The sequence below is a fragment of the Vipera berus genome, assembly GCF_964194415.1.
Source record: "Vipera berus genome assembly, chromosome: Z".
NCBI classification, from domain to species: domain Eukaryota; kingdom Metazoa; phylum Chordata; class Lepidosauria; order Squamata; family Viperidae; genus Vipera; species Vipera berus.
The window spans coordinates 19,681,229-19,698,555 of NC_138205.1; the positions used below are offsets into that span (position 1 = coordinate 19,681,229).

At 44.0% G+C, this 17,327-nt stretch overlaps 1 protein-coding gene across 1 annotated transcript; it reads right to left on the reverse strand.

Moving 5' to 3' along the window:
* Positions 1 to 786: 786 nt before the first annotated feature.
* LOC308677069 (large ribosomal subunit protein uL13) lies at positions 787 to 9,104 on the reverse strand. The gene is made up of 8 exons (XM_081343229.1): positions 8,980 to 9,104; positions 7,021 to 7,093; positions 6,087 to 6,152; positions 3,719 to 3,820; positions 2,827 to 2,912; positions 2,554 to 2,613; positions 1,336 to 1,458; positions 787 to 919 (listed from the first exon to the last, which is right to left on the reverse strand). The coding sequence occupies exons 1-8, from the start codon at positions 8,992 to 8,994 to the stop codon at positions 833 to 835; spliced, it is 612 nt and encodes a 203-aa protein (XP_081199355.1). The 5' UTR covers positions 8,995 to 9,104; the 3' UTR covers positions 787 to 832.
* Between the last annotated feature and the right edge of the window lie 8,223 nt (positions 9,105 to 17,327).

Genomic DNA, 17,327 nt, shown 5'->3' on the forward strand with positions numbered 1-17,327 from the left:
CATTTGGCGAGAAGGAAAGCCAGATGAAGCTTCCACCGAGCTGCCTAAATCAATAACTAAGAAGTAGCAAATACTGCTGCTAGCAACAGACAGTTTGAACGGATGACTAACTGTTATTCAACTAGCAAAACTCATTTGGAAGACTTGCTTCTGTGATCCAGCTGTGCGCCCACAATGAATGCACTATCAGCATTCAATCTTGTACTTTGCAAAATAATTTTAATTTTACTCATGAGTTGCTCAGAACAGGCGCCCATAACTGTTTACTTCCTTGAAAATAAATCTAAAAAAAATCTACCTCTCAGGAAATGAAGTACAGGTATTCTTCAACTTACAACAGTGACCATTCAGTTACAACGGCACTGGAAAAAGTGGTTTATGACCATTTTTCATACTCATGACCATTGCAGTGTCCCCGTGGTCATGTGATCAAAATTCAGACACTTGGCAACTGACTCATATTTATGACGGTTGCAGTGTCCTGGGCTCAGGCGATCCCCTTTTATGACCTTCTGACAAGCAAAGTGAATGGGGAAACCAGATTCACTTAAGGTGTTATTAACACCTGCAGTGATTCACTTAACAACCGTGGCAAGAAAAGTCGTGAAATGGAACAAAGCTTACTCAACAAATGTCTCATTTAGCGACTGAAATTTTGGGGCTCAGTTGTGGTCATAAGTCAAAGACTACCTGTATTCATTCCCATCGACTGGAGCCGTTGCTAAGAGGGAAAAGTACCTGAAATATTCCTTCGAAGAAGAATAAAACTTAAAACAACACCACAAGTCTGTAAATTGTATTCTTTATTGTGAACTGAACCCTAGGCCTTCATTTAAATCAAGATACCATATTGCTTCAGGACATCTGTGTATTTAGCAATTTTGCTCTCCACATTTTTCTCTGCTTGCTTTCGGAGTTTCTAAAAAGGAGAAAGAAAAAGAAGAGGAACTCAGTACAACAAGAAGGTATTAACAGGCAGGTAAGCGTTAGAAGAAATCCAATGTTGGGAAATTACACAATCTGCTTAGACAAACTATCAGGGAATCAGTCACAGAATAATTTATTCAGATTCACCTTATAATTTCTTCTTTACCACCTACTGGACAATTAGTAGTTTCTCTTGGTGGAGAATCTAAAGTTATTGTTCTTCCCCATCATTTTTAATTTACTTTAATTTTTAATTTACTTCCAAGCATAAGCATTTCTCCACTCAGCCTTTGACATGCAAGATTTGGGGCGGGGGGGGGGGGGGAGAGAAAAAGACAGCCATCTCCCTGCTAAGTCTAGTCTAGACAGAACACCCGTGACTACAATTATAACCTAAGGTTAACTCACCATAAGCTGTTTCTTCTTTGTGTAATGAACCTTGGCCTTCTCTTTGCGCTTCTCTTCCAGGGTGGCTGTGATGGCCTGGTACTTCCACCCAACCTCATGGGCAAGGCGGCCCAAAAAAGCAAACTGTGTGGAAGAAAAACGCAGCGCTTTTGTGACCAGTCTTGGCGCTGCACCAATTTTTACACCTTCTACTCTTGCTCAGTAAATTTCGTTTTCTCAAGATCCTAATTAATGCTATTCCTAGTACTCCACACCTACCCAAACCAGACAGACAACTCAGCCTTTAGCTTAGCCCTGTCCTTCCTTTAGCAGAGTCCTTCCCAACCCGTCTTCCACCTCTGCGGGATCTTAACGGACTGGCCCTCTAAACTACCATGGCTACCTCAGCAGAATCAGAACTCTTGTTCTCCATCACTCAGAGGAGCCCCCCACCCTACCCCCAAATCTCACAGAATGTTTTGCAAAAGGCAGGTCTCAGATGGTAGTGCATGAAACGTCGTCTCATGGTCTTGAAACTCGAACTATGGTGGAATGTCATCATCACAGACCGGTTTAAATCAGTACACTTAAGAAATGGAGCAGATGTATTATCCCCCAGCCAGCTAGTAAGGCCAAGATTCCCAATCATCAAAAATCTAAGAGTGATGCTGTAGGAGAAAATACCATACTATACTATACCCCTACTACTGTTAAGAGCCATGGTGGTGAAGTGGCCAGAACGAAGTATTGCAGGCTGACTCTGCCCACAGTCAGGAGTTCGATACTGACTGGCTCAAGTTTGACTCAGCCTTCTATCCGTCCCAAGTCAGTAAAGTGAGGACCCACATTGTTGGGGGGCGGGGGGGGGGGCGTGTGGCAATATGCTGACCTTTATAAACCACCAAGACAGTGCTGTAAAGCACTATGCAGCGGTGTACAAGAGCTACTATTACTACATTTTCAGGCGGAAATCGTTATCTGGATGGACATCCAGTAATGTCAGCCTTCTTGCTTGCTATCATCTAAGCAACTGTGGGGGTCTCCCAGGCCTCAGATGGCCTCTTCTTAGCTCAATTCTTTTAGCCAGAGAAACGGAGCTTCTGAAAACATATTTGCACGCTTAAAAAATAGGAAGCTAGGGGTCCTCCTTAATTTAGAATTTTAATGGCAACAGACTGTCAAACAAAGAAATCACACACTAAATCCCTCCTGTCAATTCTTAACAATAACAAACATTACCTTACGTGTGGGTTTGAGGCGGACCACTTTCAGAGCAGCAGGCACCACCATTCTCTTCCGCTGCAGGATAAAAGATGCCCTGTTAGCGATACTTACACAACGAAAGCAGCTCTGAGCACCGGTACGGATGCTCAGATCTGCCTCAGTGTTAGGTATTTTTTCTTTTTCTCACATCTCAAGTCAAACAATGTAGGTAAAAAAAGAACATCATTGACAGAACAGGAAGCCAAGGAGTCGAAGATGATTTCTCCTGCACATCAGAAAGGAAATTACCTTATCATAAGGTGGAGGGATGCCATCAAAAACCTTCAGCCTCTCTAAGGCAGCCTGACCACGTTTGGTTTTGTGAGGGAGCATTCCTAGTGGAGCGAGGGGAAAAAAAAAAGATGGGAAAAACAGTTAGCAGAGAGACCCCAAGATATATACAGGAAAAGCATCAGATCTCTTTGAAACAACATCTGCAATGCCGAGCAGAATGAAGGACCAAAATGAGCTCACTGAGCAAACATAAGCGAAAGTAACCTGGATTAAAAATAACTTTAAAGGTAAAGGTAAAGGTTCCCCCGCACATGCGTGCTAGTCGTTTCTGACTCTAGGGGCCAATGCTCATCTCCGTTTCAAAGCCGAAGAGCCAGCGCTTGTCCGAGGACGTCTCTGTGGTCACGTGACTGGCATGACTAGACACCAAAGGCGCACGGAACGCTGTTACCTTCCCACCGTAGTGGTCCCTATTTTCCTACTTGCATTTTTACGTGCTTTCGAACTGCTAGGTTGGCAGAAGCTGGGACGAGTAACAGGCGCTCACTCTGCTACGCGGCACTCGGGATTCGACCCGCCAAACTGCCGACCATCTGATCTAACCCACTGAGCCACCGCGTCCCTTATAACTTTGCCCCATCCCAAATTCAACAGTCTTTGCTAATCAGATCCTTCAAAGTGTTTTAACTGTTTTAACTGCCAGACCACAGGGACGTTGATCACAATCTGGAAAGAGCGGGTTAAGGGATGCCAACCTCGCTCAAGATGCACACACACAAAAGGCGCATGCGGACAGCCACTGAGTCGCGAGTACGACGCATTCCGCAAATGTGCGCAGATGTTTTGAAAAAGTAACTTATTCTTTGGAAGGGATTACTTCCATTTTCAAGGAGAAAGCCGCACTCACCTCGAACTGTTCTCCAGAAAATTCGACTGGGAGCACGGAAGTGGTACGGGCCACGGGACGGGTTGGTGTTCATCCGCTTGCGGAGGAAAGCAAGGTATTTCACTGTGAGAAGAGAGAGAGAGAGAGAGAGAGAGAGAGAGAGAGAGAGAGAGAGAGAGAGAGAGAGAGAGAGAGAGAAAGGGCTTAGACTAGATCAGAAAGATCAGTGTGAGCTGAACCCCCATAGATGATACATTCATGCGCTTAGCGTCTTGGTTCCAAGTAATGAGACAGTTCCTAAATAGAGGAACCAAATCCCTACACTTACAAACAAAATCATTTACTGCAATTATGAAGAGCTACCTTCGGAATGCAGGAGCCTTCCAGCCACAAGAAAGCTTTCAGGTTCTTGTGCAAACGGTAAGAGGTATGGACTCTGGAATCCCTGACTTACCCTTAGACACTTTATTATTAAACTTTTTAACATAGTAATAGGTGCACTCGGGCAACTCCTTTGCAAGCTGCTTTGTTGTTGCTGTTAGCTGCGAAGTCGTGTCCGACCCATCGCGACCCCATGGACAATGTTCCTCCAGGCCTTCCTGTCCTCTACCATCTTCTGGAGTCCATTTAAGCTCACGCCTCCTGCTTCAGTGACTCCATCCAGCCACCTCAATCTCTGTCATCCCCTTTTTCTCTTGCCCTCAATCTTTCCTAGCAAGCTGCACTGGTTTCCAATTGGCGTCCAGGTAGAATTCAAGATGTTGGTCGGCAATGAAAAAGCCTTCCCTGGCACAGAGCTACCCGTGGGACAGCTCTCTCTCTCTCTCCAGTTACATCCGCTCATCTTCTTAGATCTAGAGCAGCAGGAATGCCCCAGGTCCCCTTGTTAAAAACCGTTATCATTTTGTGAGGCCTCAGAAATGTACCTCTCCTGTCGCTGCAGCTGGACTGTGGATTTGAAGCCCTCTTCCCCTAACCTCTGCATGGACCAAGCCTGTTGCCATCTAGGGAAGCCCTTTGAAAACATGGCTCTTTCACTACTAGGACTTTCCTAGATGGCAACAGGCTTGATCCATGCAGAGGTTAAGGGGAAGAGGGGTTCAAACCCTACAGTCCAGCTGCAGCGACAGGAGAGGTACATTTCTGAGGGATTGCTTCTGATGGGACTGTTTATATGAATGAAATAAATGAATAAGTTATCCCTACATCGTGCTTCTCGTCCCAAGCAACCGGGTGCCACAGTGCCTTAAATTCAACATGGCAAAATGAAGGGAAGGGATGCCGGCAGTTCTCTTGACTCCTTCAGAGCCTATGCATATCGTACGGATAGTTACAGAGCAAAGAAGGCTGTGAAAGAATAGGCTGGTGGTCTCAGATGGTAGTGCATGTAGAGTTGTCTCATGGCCATGACACTCGAATTAAAGGTGGTTAAGGCATCATCACTGACCGTTTCTCAGCCACCATTGTTGGTATTCATCATACCGCATTCTCACTCTGTGCCACCCATTCTTATCTAGTCTTTTCTTTTGTGCAGAGTGGGGAAATGGTTATTTAAAAGCATCCAAATCTTGATGCAATGTACATATGCCAAAGTAACACGTCAAAGCTCCCAAAGAAAGGTTGGAAGAGCAGCCTCCAGTATTAAGGGTTTTTTTTTCTCCCCTGCCCACCCCTAAGTTTTTCTCAAGCTTCTCTGCAGTGAAACATTAAGAAAGTACCAACCTAGCCAGCTTATGCAGCTCAACAGTGCAAAATGTTTAGACTTCTACCACAAAGATGACCTACTGGCACAATTCTTCCACATGCTGCCCCCTAGCTGTGTTGCCAAGTATTAATTAAAATGGAAGGAAGGCTCCCTATGCCAGGGGTAGGCAACCTCGGCTCTTTTATGACTCATGGACTTCAACTCCATGCTGGCTCAGGAATTCTGGGAATTGAAGTCCATGAGTCATAAAAGAGCCAAGGTTGCCTACCCCTGCCCTTTGCAATGCTTGCCAATATGATTATACTGCATTTTCTGGGGGGAAAATGACCAATAACAACCTCCCAGAAGCTTATTCATTCCTTTTGTTGATGCTCTTTCTCCCTGGGGGGGGGGGTGTCTCAGGACCTTTAAATATTTAACTCCAAGCATTGGAAACCGCTACCACTAGGTCTCAAGACTGTAGAGTCTTGCCGCTTTTATGCCAAAGTAGAACTAGCTTTAAGGAAAACATAATTGTTCTAGAATCCTGGGTCATTGTTTTAAACATGTGCCTTAAGATTAGGAACTCGCCCTAATTGCCAAAGCTAAGTAATCTACTTTCCTAGTTACTGGGTAGCTTGGGGAAAAAAAAGATCTTCCCCAAATTACTTTGACACGACGTTTGGAAGCCTCAGTTTTACTTACACTTGTTTCGGTAGAAGTTGCCAGATATGTTAATCCCTTCACATCGTACAACCACAACTTTGCGCCCTGAAGGAAAAGGAAAAGATCAGAGTATGTCTTCTAACACGGAATGCAGATTGGACAATAAAGTTTCAAAGAGCGATGTCTAGCATCTGTTACAAATTGTAAGCTTGTATTCTCAGAAGTCTTACTACTTCACGCTCTCGTTGCTTTTCAATCCACAGATGAATAAATTCATTCACGTAAGGATGGTTGGGAAAATCTAGCTAAGCTTCAGTGAATTTAGCACCAAATTGGGTTGAACAGGCTAATGCTTTGCATAAGAGACATCTCCATAAAATTCCAGGTCTGAAGGGCAAATTGGAAAACTGAAAGGGCACCCTTGGAAGAAAAAAAAGGACAAATTTCTTCCATACAGCTGTCAAGAAAAGGTATAGACAACTCCACAAAGTTTCCAGGAACTGAACTTGACTTTAAAGGATACTATTAAGTTCCATTAAACTACCTGGTAGTACAGAAAACTGCATACATTATGACTAGCCAGGGATTTATCAGACCAAAAATCTAAATTAATGCAAAAATGATAAATGTGCTTGAAAATGCAATCTACTGTATATTAAGACCAAACACTTTAAGGAAGTAAAATCCTACACAGCCGGAGTAGGCAAAAGAGTACGAACTTTTCTAGATGGAAATTTCTATCAAAATACCAATATTAAGTTTTTAAAAATTATTTTCCTTTAGTTTATGCTCAGAAAAAAAAGTACAAGTAGCCTCAGAATTTGCTTCAATATTTGCAAGATTCAAATATCAAAAAGCATCTCTATATACAGTTAGTAAATCCTTGCCTTGCCTCATCCTCGCCAAGATACAATATGCCCTCCATACATTGGGATGAGTGACACAATTGTCCCACGCACAGATCAAACCTTACCCAGTAACACTTGCTTAGCCACAATGGCTGCGAGGCGACCCAGCAAATGGCCGCGTCCATCAATCACCAATACCTGGAAAAGAGAAGCTTTTAAATGGGGCTTAATGACATATATAAAGGAGTATTTCTAGGATGAAACAAAATGCTCTTCTCAAACCACAATGGTTTAGATAATTTAGCAATTATGAGAAAATCATTGCATAGCTCTAGACATGATAAGGATGAAGAAACAGTGTTTCCCCAATCCAAAAAGCATCACAGCTTCTACTTAGCAAGGGTAACACCAGCCAGCCAACATTTTTTTAAATTCCCATTTATATCCCGCCCTTCTCCGAAGACTCAGGGCGGCTTACAATCTAAAGCACAAATCAATGTGCTTAGCAACATTATTCCCCTGCTGCACAGCGCAGGAATTTGGCTCAGCTTTTCCAAAGCCACAAGAGTACCTTTCACAGCCTTAACACTCATTTCCTACAAAACTGTTACTAACGTGTTTTTTTTTGCAGTTTTCTCTCATCTATTCCACATTCTTCTCTTTCTCTCTCGTTCACATTACCTTTCCACTAAAGCTATCACAACTGAGCAATTCCGTTATAGTCTCAGGTATGTACAATCGCCCCCTGCTTAGCAGAAAATAAAGCTACAGCTATGCATAAAAAAACCAGCTTTCTGGCATTCAGAACAAGGAACACACTCAGCAGGCATACAATTTTAAGGCTCAATTGAAAATGAAAAACCAAGGGGGGGGGAGGAGGAATAAGTGTTGGAAGTTAAAAAAAAGCTTCCGATCTGCCGCTTTTTAGCAACCTTCTGATCATCATAAAATGTGGATTTTTCTTAATAAAATGAGGGGTCCTCGGTGCTCTCTGCTTGTTTTCTTGCAGACGTTTCATTTACCCTAACTTAGGTAACATCAACGGTGGGAATAAAATCTGCCTTTTCACGGCGTGTCCGGATTTCATCGATTTCTTCTTGCTTCGCCCCAGATTGTGGATTAAACTACAAATGATTTCCTTCTAGCGCTAGAAAGCAGCTTTCCCGGCTTCTAATACCTTTCCTGATGCAGTCAATTAAAACACATCAAGCTTGTAAGCCGCCGAGTCTTCGGAGAAGGGCGGGATATAAATGGAATTAAAATAAATAAAAATAAATAAATAAATATTTTTTCTCCCCCCCCCCACCCAAGGCTTTGGCTATGATGCTGGATAAGCGACGTCCCTTGTAAGGCACCAACTTGGTATAAAGGCTGGTGTGGATCATTCTTGGCCGTCTGGCTGATGCGCCTTAGTGCACCATTAACCTGAGTCTCTCTCCTCGTCTTCAGAAGGAAACTACACGTGTCAACGCTGATCAAGCACCTAAGGTTTAGCCTTCTTTAAATACCAAATCAGACTGAAGTGGTGGCGGGGAGAGAAACATTTATTTATTTGTGCGTGTGTAAATTATTCAAATTGCTAATAAAGAATTTAGGGAGGCTGATATGATCATTTCGAACTTATGTTCTCATCAGTCAGTCATACCCTTTTTATCTTGAGATTCGTACCTGGGCTGATTATATATTAGGCAGTTTCTCTATTATCTTTCTTTCTCTATTTATTATCTATATATCTATATATATCTATATATCTAATCTATATCTCTATAGATATATAGATATACACATACATTCATATAGATATATAGATATATAATTTGCCATGAAGGAAAGCCACGCAGAGCGGGAGTCTTAATTCATCCTTAGCCACGCTAACCCCAATCCCTTCCCTCTTTCCCATCCCTCCAGGCCCAGCTCTTCTCCAGGCCCAGCTCTTCTCCACGTGATCCCGCTCCCTTCTATCCCGACAACCGCCTGGCTCCGGGAAGCCCGACAGCAGATGAAAAGGGACGCCGTTCAAGCCCCGCCGCCCGCCCCGCCAATAAAACAAACCAACAAAAAAAAGGCGCTCAAGCCCCGCGCACCTTCGGCTCCGTCATGGCGGCTCCTCGGCGGCCACAGGGGAAAAGACTCCGCCTCTTCACATCCACGGGGTTGCCTTTTTCCGGCCGGTTTAAGACATGTTAAGCACCACAGGGGCGGATATGACGTACGGCCTAAGTCAAAGACGACAGAGGAGCGAAGCCGGTACTACCGGTAAAGACAAACGGCCTTCTTCCGTTCAAGGGTCTGGAAATGGTGTCGCTCTACAATTTTTCCCCCCTTCTCTATGGTGAGCGCCTTCTTTCCTAGGCAGTTTGAAAGTTCCCTTGGCTTGGAAGATTTTAAGTTCAAAACTTGACAGGAAGTAGTACAGTAATAAGGTAGGGCGCCACAGGACTGACCGGAAGAGAGCTCGAACTCAGGGCGGAAGTAGTACGTGTAGCTGCCGTGCTGGGAAAAGTCTTTCAATTATTGTTCTATTTATATTCCGTTTTTCCCTTGGGAATTCAAACTGACTTACAACTCACATAGTTTGGGACGTAGTACAAATGTTTCCTTTCTCTTCACAATGACTACCCAGTGATATAAGTGAGCTAAGGTGAGGCAGGGCATAAAGTGAGACAGGACATAAAGTGAAGGCAGGACATAAAAGTGAGGCATAAAGAAAACGCGTGTGTTAGAAAAGAACAAGGAAATGGAAAATGCCAAACCACGAGTTCATCTGTCTCTCGCACCTATTTAGTCAAGCACAGAGCTGTGATACATCTAACCACATATGTCTCCTTTGTAGCTAACCACAAACATGGTGCTGGAAACTTAGGTGCTTTTGCAAGGAACCTGTGACCTCGGTCAGAAAAAGGTTGCAAGATATTTAGCTAAATTCAGCATAGCAACAAGGGGAGTTGGGGGCTGTAATTCAAGTAACCAATCAATGCTCCTAAGTTACATTTCCGTGTTGCTACTTTTGAAGACTATATATGTACTTGCTTTTCCATGAAAACGTGTTCAGATGCTGCTATTGCAAATGAGAAACACAGCATGCTTTTGACACGTGTGAGTGTAAGATGATGTCACTGCATAAGCAAGAGCAGTTGCAGCAGCAATGCAAAGTAGGCATATGTTAAGCAGGGACTTGTGCATAATGTCACTGTGGGGTGAAGCTTTCCATAATTTGCCCTGTTTTGCTGCAGACATTGCAGGGGTTTTTTTGTGGGGAGAGAAAGCAATAACAAATTTACTGCACTTTTATGTAAACTATGACAGAGTTAGTAATAAAGGCAGTTTGGAGCCAGTTTGGAGCCAGTTCAAGGTTGAAACCAGGAGATACTGAATTCTAGTACCACCTTAAGCATGAAATCCACCTGGGTGGCTTTGAACAAGTCTCTCTCTCAGCCCAACTTACTTCACAGGGTTATTGTTAAGGGGAAAACAGGAAAAGGAAGGAGTATTAAGTATTTACTACCTTAGGTTATTTATACAAATAATGCAGGCAAAATACAAATAAATCCATCCAGCTATTGAATTCTGCTAATATTATGACAATGGGCACATCTGGAGCCTTTAAATTCTTGGCTGCCATACTCAACTGAAAAATATGAAGGGTCTAGAACAGTTATTCCCAAGCAATGTGTTTCAGATGTATTGGAATGATAAGTGAAGGGATTTTATTGTGCTTATGATATTAGTATAAGTTTGACATTAGCAGCTATTTTATATAGTAACCATTAGTAACCATTTTATATTGATATTTGTATTGTTATTATGTAATCATTGTTTTGTTTTGTAATCATTATTTTGTAGTCAGATGCTTTATGTATTTTGGAAAAGTAAAAGCCTCATGTTAAAGGGGAGGGGGAAAAAGAGCTGTGGTGGAGCCTGGGTGGTTGTGTATGAGTCATCATCTTGGAATTATTTTTCTGTACCTTTTGTTTCCTAGTACCAAGACCAGATCTCTTTGTTCTGAAGGGGTATAAAAGGTGGAAGACATCTTTCCTGGTTGTTGCCTTCATCTCTCTACCAGCCACGAAGAGAGGTGTGGCCACCCAAACTCTGTTTTGATCAAAATAAAAGTTGTTTGTTTGATGAAACCTCAGCTCAGGAGATTCTTTTGGCTCTTTTAAATTCCTGAGTAATGCTGGGGCAATTGTGAGGCTAAGTGTAAAACCTTACAGTACCCTTTTAGTATTCTAATTATTGTTGCCTGACTCCCATTGTGGTTGGGAAGTCATACCCTGTTCTTGGACCTGGGTGGGGAATGTAGATTTTAGGAGTGTCTATGGAAATTCTCAGTCATCCAGGTCATAGTTGTCCCAAAGGAGGCAACTGGACTTTGTTTTTTCTTTGAAGACATTTCGATTCTCATCCAAGAAGCTTCTTCAGCTCTGACTGGATGGTGGGGAATGGAAGGATTGATATTCCTTGCAGACAGTTGGTCATTTGCATTCTTTTAGAGAATAGTAGATTTTAAGAGTCTTTGTTTTTCTAATCCCATCAGCTCCAGCATTCTGTGGAAACTGGGGCTGAAGGCATTTTGCTTATGAATAGGGTGACCCAGTCTTTCTGAAGGATTACAAAATCTCCTAAAGATTGGCCTCTTCATGTTTTTTGCTTGAGGTTTTTTCCTGTAGCCGGAAGACTGGGGCTGCTTTCTGCCTTTGTTAAGATTTTTTTCTCCATTTCTCCTTTTGGGGGAAATATTCTATCCTGCCTCTTTTAATATTCCCCCAAATATTTCATTCTCCGGGGGGAGGGGGGGGCCTGCTTACTTCCTACAGGACTGTGATCTAATTGGGGATCCAATGCTTTAATTGCTGCTCACCTTTTACATATTTTTTTTACTCACTTGTATTATTTTTGTCTGTTGGTGTAACTTCATATCCCTGGAAGCCCCTGTTTTCCTTAGAAGGGAGCCAAGAGATTAAGATAATTTTCTTGGGTGAATCCGCATTGGAGGAGGAAAAAGAAGGGCTGGATGAGTATCCCTTGCTCCCTGTTTAAGTCTCTTGTTTTGGTTGGGAGTTTGAGCAGAAGCCATCAGCTGAGACCTTGGTCTTTCAGAACCTTCTTGACTCCCCAATAAGTAACACAATAAAATACGGAGTGCTAGAAGTTAGGGGTCATCAAGAATCACTCATGGGTAAACCATGTTCTATGAAATTATAGATTCCTGGACCTCCATTTCTCTTTGACTTGTCATGTCTGATTCTTCGCTTCCCTAGACCAGCCAATTTGGTCCTTGGTTCTGACAACTCTTGGTCCTTTCTTTCTGCTGCTTAGTGTCCCCTGTGAATCTGATCTCTTTGCACCTGATCTTGGCTTACAAAGATTAGATACACTTTCTTTTGATGCCCCTTGAAGAGGATAGAGACCTAGAGCCTAATTTATAATATAATGGTAATACACTGAGATGTTCAATTTTATCCCAGGCATCATAATGCTGTCCTTTCCTTTCCTTTCCTTTCCTTTCCTTTCCTTTCCTTTCCTTTCCTTTCCTTTCCTCCTTTCCTTTCCTTTCCTTTCCTTTCCTTTCCTTTCCTTTCCTTTCCTTTCCTTTCCTTTCCTTTCCTTTCCTTTCCTTTCCTTTCCTTTCCTTTCCTTTCCTTTCCTTTCCTCCTTTCCTTTCCTTTCCTCCTTTCCTTTCCTTTCCTTTCCTTTCCTTTCCTTTCCTTTCCTTTCCTTTCCTTTCCTTTCCTTTCCTTTCCTTTCCTTTCCTTTCCTTTCCTTTCCTTTCCTTTCCTTTCCTTTCCTTTCCTTTCCTTTCCTTTCCTTTCCTTCAGATGTCTCCAGGATTAACTTGGTATTTTGTGTACTGCCACGGTCATCACAGCTAAAATGTGTGGCATTCCCCATCCTATTTGGGGAGGGGTTGTCTGAATGGAGAGCCGGGTAAGATTTTGAAGCTGCCAGCTACAAAGCATGGGGGAATCCCACGGATTGTTAGACTAGGAGATCTTAATGCAGTGATGGCGAACCTTTTAGAACAGACATGTCAAACACAAGGCCCGGGGGCCAGATCCGGCCCGCGAAGTGGTTTCATGTGGCCCGCGAAGCCATCCTGGAAACAGTGAGGGAACGGCTCCCACTGCCTTGGCCCTGGCCCAGAGACCCTCCTTCCGCCAGAGACCCTCAGATCTGTCCCACTCCTGTCCAGGCCCCCATAGGCACCCTTGATGCGAACGATGTAGAGCTGGCCACGCCCACCCACTAGGCCATAGCACTCTAGCCACGCCCACCCAGTAGGCCACGCCCACCCAGGCCACACCCACCCGGCCCCCTGAGGGCAACCGCAATGCTGATGCGGCCCTCAATGAAATTGAGTTTGACACCCCTGTTTTAGAGACTTGAGTGCCCAAACTGCAACCCAAGACCCACTTATTTATCACCGGGTGCCGGGTGGGTGTGGCCCACTGGGTGGGCACGGTTGTGGTCATGGCAGATTGGGTGGGTGTGGCCAAGGTGGGCATGGTCACCTCAATGTTGCTGGTGGGGAGGGACACCTGTGGGGGGTGGGCAGGGATGGAGGCAATCCAGGGCCCCTCTACCAGCGCACTCTGGGGCTCCGCAGCCCGTCGCCAGCAGTTCAAAGAAGCCGCCTCTGAGATGGATGGCCGGCCGACAGCTGAGGAGGCGATGCAGTGGGTCGTGCCCGGGAAAAGGAGAGCATGCGAGGCCAGGAGGGATGGGACAGGGGGTGGGAATCAGTTGTGCCGGGATGCATCTGGCCACGTGGGACCTTGGTGAGTTAGCAGGCGACTGGTTGAAGAGGGACAGTTGCCATCTCCGGGGCATGGCGAGCGTGCCCACAGAGAGGGCTCTGAGTGCCGCCTCTGGCACGCGTGCCATAGGTTCGCCACCACTGTCTTAATGTGTAATCAGCAACATGTGGGTCCTGTTAGGCTCCTGGGGAATGACGGGATCCATTCTGGGATGTGGAATATCCTTTTCAGATTACAGCCATTCTTTTTAATTTGCTGTTTCCAGACGCTCCTTGCAGGACACAGGTTACAGGCTTGCTGCTGCAAATACAGGTAGTCCTCAACTTACGAGTATTCATTAAGCGACTGAAATGACAAGAAGTACTGAAAAAAGTAACTTACAACCAGTCCTGGCACTTATGACTATCACAGTCTCCCCGCAGTCATGTGATCGTGATTCAGGTGGTTGGTGCATGTTTTTACAATGGTTGCAATGTCCCAGGATCACACGATCACCATTTGTGACCTTCCCAGGAGGCTTCCAAGAAGCAAAGTCAACAAGGGAATCCAGATTCGCTTAAACAACTGCAGCAAAAAGGGTCATAAAATCAGGCGTGGTCATGTGATGACTCACTTAACAACCAAATTACTTAGCGATGGAAATTCTAGTCCCAACTTTGGTTGTAGGAAGAGGAGCTGAAGATGAAGATGTTTACTATAGACCAGGCGTCCCCAACCCTTGGGCCGTGGCCTAATGCCAGGCCATGGCCCGTTGGGAAGCGGACTGCACAAGAGGCGGGCAAGTGTGCAAGCATGCAAAGCTGCATTTGTGCAAGTGGCACACACGTGCGTGAAACCATCTGTTTTTCCCTGCTGCCACCAGGCCGCAGAGCAAGAAAGGTTGGGGATGGCTACTATAGATTACAGGTAGTTCTTGACTTACAACCACTCATTTAGTGACTGTTTGAAGTTACAACGACAGTGAAAAAAGTGACTTATGATTGATTTTGACATGATCGTTGAGCACCTCCATGGTCACGTGATCAAAGTTCGGACGCTTGGCAACTGACTCGTATTGATGACAGTCACAGTGTCTTGAGGTCATGTGATCGCTTTTGTGACATCTTGACAAGTCAACGAGGAGACCAAATTCCCTTAATAATGGTGTTCCTCACTTAACAACTGTAGTGATTGACTTAACAACTGTGGCAAGAAAAGTTGTAAAATGGGGCAAAACCCATTTAGCAACTGTCTTGCTTAACAATAGAAAAATTGGGCTCAATTATGGTCATAAATTGAGGACTACCAGTAGTTTATTTTCAACACTTCCTTTCTCTTCTGTCCCGAGTCTTACCCTCTGTTCCCCGCCCATCCTTTTTAATCCTTCGGCCAACTGTCTATTCCTGGATTAATCCTACTGCAGCTGGCCAGCCGCGTGCCTGGACTACATCTTTTCCTTAAAAAAAAAAGACTTGGTCACATGGAATCAGCAAAGGATGCTTTGAGTAGGAGCATCTGGAGATGTCTGTCCCTCACCCACCTCCTTGCTGTCTCAAAGCAATCCGCTACTCTAGGAATTAAAGAGGAAATGTACTAAAATAATTGTGAATGTATTCTTGTCCTTAGAACAGACGCTAATCAAGGAAGCCATGATCCTGTTAGCGTAACTGCACTTATTCCCCCGGTGACTGTCTTAAAGAGGAATGTACTAAAGTCCTTGTTTAAGCAAACATAGTCTTGTCCTTAAGGCAGATGATGATTGGGATGCCATCCTGTCTGTGAAACTACACGTACTTCATGTAATTTTCTTCTGGAAACTGTCTTCGGATAAGAATGTGTAGAATATTAACCACATAAGTAACAATGTATAACAATGTATAACTAGGAATTAGAGGTGTATAAATATGTCTGCTCATGAGCCCTTTGGGGTTCAGACCTTTTGCTTTGTTTAAGCCTTCTGAACCTGCACAATAAACCTTTCCTTTCCTGAAGAGCTGGCGTGAGTCTCTTCTTTCTACAACAGAATGACTGATTCAGAATTCAGGCCTCTCGTGTGCAGGCACCTCAGCGGGAGCCCCCTTGACTCATTTTAAATTCTGAGTCTTGTTAGTGTTAGAGGTGCTATCAGATTTGGTGGCAGAGATTCAGGCCCCTTAATAGCAGAGAAGTCCCCTAACCCAGGGGTAGGCCATGAGTCATAAAAGAGCCGAGGTGGCCTACCCCTGCCCTAACCCAACCAGACTGGCTGGCCATATTTAAGGGAAATGCAGTAATAAAAATAATCATGACTAAGCAAAGTGATTGTAAGACTCTGCTGATGGGAAACAAGAAAACCTAGGAGAGGCCATCCATTCTGGCAATGATATAAAAAAATTGTGAATAAATAAGTACAACTACCACTTTTGGAGTTCCCGTTGCAATCATGTTGTGGTCATCTTCCACTAGAAGTGCCTTTCTGGTTGCATTGCAACTGTTTTTTGGAATTCCAGGAAAGTGGAATAGGTACATCTTAAGAAGAGAAGATATATTAGAGCAGGGGTCCCCGACCCATGGTCCATAGACCGGCACCGGTCCATGGCATGTCAGCAACTGGACCTCGCAGACAAGTGAAGTCCTATCTGTAGGATGCAGGCAGCACGCAAAACCACGCTCCCTCCGGTCCACGGAAAAACCTTTCTCCACGGAACCGGTGCCTGCTGCCCAAAAGATTGGGGCTTGCTGTATTAGAGGAAGCTTGGATTGGTGAATTAAGTCAGGCTGGCTATGTGGGAATTCCTACAACGTAGGAAGCATCTCTATGGTTTGTAAAGAGAGGACAGAAAGACATCTCCCAGCACCCAAGTCAACAATGGCATGCACATTCTTTTCCAAGCCATTTTCAGTTTCATAAATAATATTTATATATTTACACAAGAACAAGATATTTCTTTCCAGCTTGAGGGAGGGGGCATTATCCAATGAGGGAGGCTACATGTACAGATGCAAACACCAGATAGACCAACCAACCCACAGAGAGAACTACTGGAGAGAAGCAGGAAGGAGAATTGAGAGTTTAAAGGAGAGGAGAGGAGAGGAGGAGAGCTTCATGGACCCCATCCATCATTTTGTTATTGTTGGAATAGCTTTTGCGAAATTGGAAAAACAACAGTGCGTATGGTGTGAGGTTGCCTGAGAACTTTCCAAACAAACTTAATGCTTTATTGCAAACCAGTTTCTGACATAAAAAGGTGGGCTGTGCTTATGTGCAGGGTTACATCTGGGTTGCAGAATTACTCAGAGTCACTAGATGGCAGCAAAAGAGAAAACCCCAAATGACTTTCCAGCAGTTATTAAAGTTTTTCACTTTCACTTTATGATCATCTAGTGGTTTTCAAAATTTTGGCAACCTAGTTCTGGTAAGCTAATATATGTATATTTTGTGTTAGGTGTGTTTGTGTTATGGGGTGGAGTACTATCTCCTCGTCTGTCCTCAACGTGATAATCGTAGTAATTCTGGGCATAAGAGTGCAGAGTGCTTTACAATCCTTTTTCATTCACAAGAATCTTGTGAGGTAGGCCACGATATAATTATTCTTATTTTTAAATAGATCTTGAAGATTATTATATACAGAAGCTTTCTCAAAATAATCCAGGCTTTTTATACCCTAAAGCAACATTTAGGGTAATTCTAATGCGCTGTGCTACAAAAATTAAAC